General features: G+C 35.2%; 1 protein-coding gene across 1 annotated transcript; it reads right to left on the reverse strand.

Moving 5' to 3' along the window:
- Positions 1–221: 221 nt before the first annotated feature.
- LOC133824323 (uncharacterized) lies at positions 222–3,402 on the reverse strand. The gene is made up of 4 exons (XM_062257202.1): positions 2,436–3,402; positions 2,075–2,355; positions 1,010–1,985; positions 222–805 (listed from the first exon to the last, which is right to left on the reverse strand). The coding sequence occupies exons 1-4, from the start codon at positions 3,400–3,402 to the stop codon at positions 222–224; spliced, it is 2,808 nt and encodes a 935-aa protein (XP_062113186.1).
- Between the last annotated feature and the right edge of the window lie 2,441 nt (positions 3,403–5,843).

Genomic DNA, 5,843 nt, shown 5'->3' on the forward strand with positions numbered 1-5,843 from the left:
TAACAATTATAATAATAAATCAAACATATATAAATTCACATATATCTTGAAGATTTTCCAATTCATGATAATATTTTTATTGTTTCATATTTAAAATTCAAAATTTAAAATATCTTAATTTATTTATAAATAACCAGTTTTTTTTTATCAAGAAAAGAGAAATATATTGATCAACACAACTTACAACCAAAAGCTCAACAAGGAGCTAACAGAGAAACAAATTACAGATTCCTTACAAAATCAACTAGAAACTTCTCCTTAACCTGCAACTTCTGACTCGTGATACTAAACAATCTAGCTTTCAAACACAGTCTAATCATACGATCAATTCGATGAGCAGACAAAGAACAATGAGCAAAAATACAAGAATTTCGATTAAACCAAATGCAATAAACTACTGCAGCCAAAGAAGCAACATCTATCCTTTGAAGCATCCCTTTAGGCTTCCCTTCTATCCAATACAGCCACTCAGTATACTTGACTGGCCAAAGAGCTGGGCCTAACCATCTTTTAATGAGAACCAGGAACTTTTGGGAGAAAAGACACTCAAAGAACAGATGCGCATGAGATTCATCAACACGCTCACAAACAGGACATAAAGTGGAAACCATAGGAACATGACAGTGCAATAAATTGTCCCTAGTTAGCAGATGGCCAAGAACCGATTGCCACAGGATAAAACGATGCTTCGGGACTGAAATCTTAAACCACACACCCTTAGCAAAAGACACCGAACCCCTTTGAAGCAAATGGCTGTAAAGAAACTTCAGATTCAGCTTGCCATTGAATGACGAGGCCTCTAAGTCTGCTATAGAGAAATACTCTTTCAGATTAGATCATTTTCTCCAATACCAACTCACATCAGCTTTAAAGGAATAATCCCATAAATTATGGCCTTTGAGATAAAGTTCGTCTACTCATTTAACCCACAACAGGTCTTGTTTAGAAGTGATCGCCCAAATAAATTTGGCTAACAAAACTTTATTCCATTTTGAGCCCTCCTTAAAACCAATCCCACCCATATTCTTAGGTAAGCAAACCTGTTCCCATGAAGAATAGTGAAGCTTACTGCGATTACCCTTAGCTCCCCATAAAAAAGTCTGACAAAGCCGATCAATTTCATGAATGACACTTTGAGGCAGGAGAAGAATACTCATCCAATATGTTCGAATACCTAATAAAACAGAGTGGGTCAGTTGAGATATCCCAGCAAAAGGCAGATGATGACTTGACCAAGTGTGAAGACGATTTTGAATTTTTTTAATGATAACACCAAAATCAGCTGCCTTCCATTTGGTAGGCTGAAGAGTGACACCAAGGTATTTTAAGGGAAAATAACCCTCTTCAATATTGACATAATTCATAATACTATTCTTCTCTTTAGCAGAAATTCCACCAAAATAAACTTGAGATTTAGTCAAGTTGGCAGAAAAACCAAAATCCTGACTAAACTTGGTAAAACCATCAAACAAGATTTGCATGGATCTAAGATTGCCCTTGCAAAACAAGATAAGATCATCTTCAAAACAAAGATTGAAAAGATGCAAACTTTTACACATGGGATGCAATCTGAACTCCTTGTCATGAGTAACAAGAATAATAAGATGAGTGAGATACTCCATGGCAAGCACGAACAGCAAGGGGGAGATCGAGTCTCCTTGTCTTAAACCTTTCCTCCCACCAAAACCCCCTTGAAACCTCCCATTCATCAAAAGGGTATAAGAGGTACCCGTCAAACAAGTCATAATCCACTGAATAAATCTGCTAGGGAAACAAAAACCTTTTAGGATATCCTCCAAAAAAACCCAATCAAGGGAATCATAAGCCTTGCTAAGATAAATTTTTATCAAGCAGTGAGGAGAAACATTCTTCCTAGTATAACCTTTAAGGAGATCTTGGAGGATAAGAATATTATGCGCAAGCAAACAGTTCTGAATAAAAGCTCCTTGGTTTTGATGAACAATCATAGGAAGAACTTTAGCCAGCTAAGAATAAAGCATTTTTAAATGCATTTATATAGCGTGTTACAGCAAGCAATAGGCCTATAATCAGCAGCTTTAGCGGGATTATCTACCTTAGGAATAAGGGATATGATTGTATTATTAAGCTCATGTGGAAGCTCTCCTCGATCAAAGAAAGTTAGAATCGCCTCTAAAATTTCATCCCCTATATCCTTCCATAAAGATTTGTAGAAGCCCGAACCATATCCATCTGGGTCAGGGCTCTTAATTGAGTGAATACTGAATAAAGATTTCTTAACATCCTTCTTGGTGAAAGGCATTATTAATCCAAGTTGCTGCTCCAGGTTCAAAACAACCCCTTGAGAGAAGCACTCTTGCTCTATCCGAGTTAAAACTGAAGTAGAGCTGCCAAAAAAACTTTGAAATGATTAATGAAATACGCAACAACCTCTTCATAGTTTTCATTTATCTGACCTGCATCATCCATGAAAGAAGTAATCCGATTACCAAGTTTCCGCTGCTTTAGACTAGCATGAAAATAAGGAGTATTCTCATCTCCAAATCTAAGCCAAGTGATTTTGCTCCTTTGCCTAAGAAAACTCTCATACATTCTAGATTGACAGCCAAACTCTAAACAAGCCTCTTTTTCAGCCTGTTGAAGAGAAATCGAAGAAGGATCCTCTTGCAAATAAAGCCGGGCTTGCTGATATTTAATTTTAGCTTCAGAAATTTTCTTAGCTACATCTCCAACTTTCACTTTGTTGAACTGAAGTAAAACAGGTTTTAACCGCTTTAATTTCTTAACAATCTGCTGCGAACCAGAAGAAGCTATCGGTTTAGACCAATTACAAAGCACTGTGTTTCTAAAATCCTGATGATCTGCCCACATATTAAAATATTTAAAAGGTCTAGTCCCTAAAATCTGAATAGGAACAGTTTTTATAAAGCAATAGCAATGATCAGAGATGACATCCCAGTTAATACGAGCTTCAGAATCAGGAAAATCATCTATCCAAGCTTCATTATTAAAAACTCTGTCCAATTTAAAGAAAATTCTTGTTCCTTCCATTTGTTTATTAGAACAAGTGTAATGGGAACCACTCGAGCGCAACTTAGCCAACATAAAACAGACCCTCCAATGATGACCATCTTCCAATTCCATCTCAGTAATAGGGCGACCACCAATACGATCATCATAGTAAAAAACTGCATTAAAATCTCCAACTACTAACCAAGGAAGCACTGGAAACTCAAGTAAAGATAACTGAGTCCAGAGACTTTTCCTCTCCTCCACCGAATTCCGACCATAAACAAGGGTCAAACAAAACTTCTGAATAACACCCTTAATCTTCACAAAGCAATGAATGTATTGATCATCTTCCTGAAGAATACTAAGGGAAACTTGATCAGCCTTCCAAACTAATAAAATCCTACCCTCCATTGTCGGACTACTAGAACAATCCCAACCCATGAAAACATTCCTCATCAGTTCCTCAATCTTGTTGCCCCTCGATTTAGTTTCTAGAAAAGCTCCTAAGCCAATCTTATTGAGTCTGCAAAAGTCTAAGAAAGACCTCTGCTTATTACTTTTATTCAGGCCCCTAATATTCCAACACAGTATGTTGCACCCTTCCATTAGAATCCTTGATCTCTTGTTGACTCTTCTTTGTGACCTCCATTTGATTCTCCTGCAAGACACTATACTTGTTAGTCCTCAAATTATGAGTTGCTGGAAAAATTTGTTTAGTTCCTCCCACTTTTTTTGGTGTGGCCCACTTCATCTCCTGCCCAGATTTAGAGCTACTAGTCTCCTTTAATAGTCCTGTCTGTAAAACCTTACCAGTCACCAAGTCTTGAGGATCCTTGGACAATGTTTCAGAATAGGGAACATCTTGAACTTGAGAACCCTCAGTCTCCACAGTCTCCATGCCGGACTTCTTGTCCTTTTGCCTCCAAATAGCCCCTTGATCATGCTTGTAGCCAGAACCAAGATGACCAAAACTTTAACAGTGCGAACATCGGGTAGGCAACCATTCAAACTCTATAGTCTGCTCCATCAGTTGGTCGCGCTCATTGAGAAAGCTAATGAACTGGGGTATATGATCTGATATCTCCACATCCACAAGCACTCTAGAAAACTTCACCATAGACCTTTCCTTTGTAACCTTGTCAATCATCATGGGTTTACCAATGGTACTAACTAGAGCACTCAAACATTTTGTACCCCAATATTGAAGGCCAAGATCAAGTAACCTAATACAAACTGGAACTGATTTCACTAGCCTCAACTTGTCTATGTGAGTTGACCAAGGCCTCAACAGGACAAGTTTCCTATCAAAATGGATAACCCTAGATTCCAACACCATATCACGAATGGCAACATCTCGAAATTTGACAATAGTATATCCCGTATTCATTCTAGCAATTCGCTCAATAGCAAGTTTACCCCATAACCGTTTAATAAACCCTTCAAAAACAACAAAAGGGGAATTAGCACCAAGAACAACACATACCATAGCCGATTTCCAAAAGGAAGCTTCCACTTCTATCTCCTCCGCATCTACTTGAGCAACAAATTTCCCTTCTCAGAGCAGTGGCTCCTCATAGGGGCGTGCGATTTGCTTTCTTCTTCCCCATGGTGAGGCAAAAAAAAGCATCTTAGAAGCTTGATATCTGTTCCCCTGAGATTGAGGTTCATTCTACCAAGATTAACGATGAGCGAGTGGAGAATTCTGAAGATGTGAGTGGGAGTCCCTCGGAAGAAATTTTTTCAAATACAGTTATTGAGTTCCCAACGATTGGGGAGTGCCGAAAACTGGATGGTTGTGACTTGATTGCAGATGCGGTCAATTCTAGATCCAAGTCGTGGGCGAAGGAAATGGAGGAACATGATTACCATGGGTTGGCCAAAGACAAATGGTCCAAATTTCATGAATAACCTTTTTTTTTTAATAATTATAATAATAAATAATCACATATAATTGACATTTATTTCAAAATTTTCCATATGTATTTATCTTTTTATTGTTTTGACATTTCAAATTAAATTTTTTTATTTATATTTAAATAAAATATTTTGAAATAACTAATTTTTTAATAATTATAATAATAAATGAATCATATATAAATTGACATTTATCTTAAAGATTTATTGTTTTGATATTTCAAATTTAAAACCAAAATATCTTAACAATTAAAAATATCAACATGTATACACGTGATATTATTTTGATTAAGAAAATTATTAATTAAATTAATAAAAATATTTATTTTAAAAAAATGAATGATTGTGCAAAAGGTCATGATTTATAAATTTTCTACCCTAAAAATATAAAAATCTTAAAAAATTTACATAATGAACAAAAAAACAATGCAAAGCATATATAATAATATTAATATTAAATAAAATCACACGTACAACAAGTAGTTTGAATTTTATTTTTGACACTTTAATTATTCAGAATTTCTCGAAAACTTGCAGGAGGCTCGCTATATAATGAACATTATCATGGAAAAAAATTACGGTCAAGATGCCCTTACATATCCATATAAGGAGCCTGTTGTACGAGTAGGGTGAAAAAGAATCCCTTACACACAATCTCCCAAAAAATATTTAAAAATATACATTTTTAATCATTACAAAATACAGCGCGATGTGCTGCTATATTTTCTAGTACTATATATATAAAAATTAAATAAAAACATTGTTTATGGTTTTTAAAAAAATAAAAGATAATACGATAACATTTTGGGTATTATTCAAATCACACATCAATAACTGGAGAAGAAACTTGTTTATTCTTGATATAAGAAAAATGTTATTCTAATTTCTTATTTAGTTACATAGTTATACTATTTATACTCATAAATCACTTATGTATA

Source organism: Humulus lupulus, chromosome 3 (genome assembly GCF_963169125.1).
Source record: "Humulus lupulus chromosome 3, drHumLupu1.1, whole genome shotgun sequence".
Classification (NCBI taxonomy): domain Eukaryota; kingdom Viridiplantae; phylum Streptophyta; class Magnoliopsida; order Rosales; family Cannabaceae; genus Humulus; species Humulus lupulus.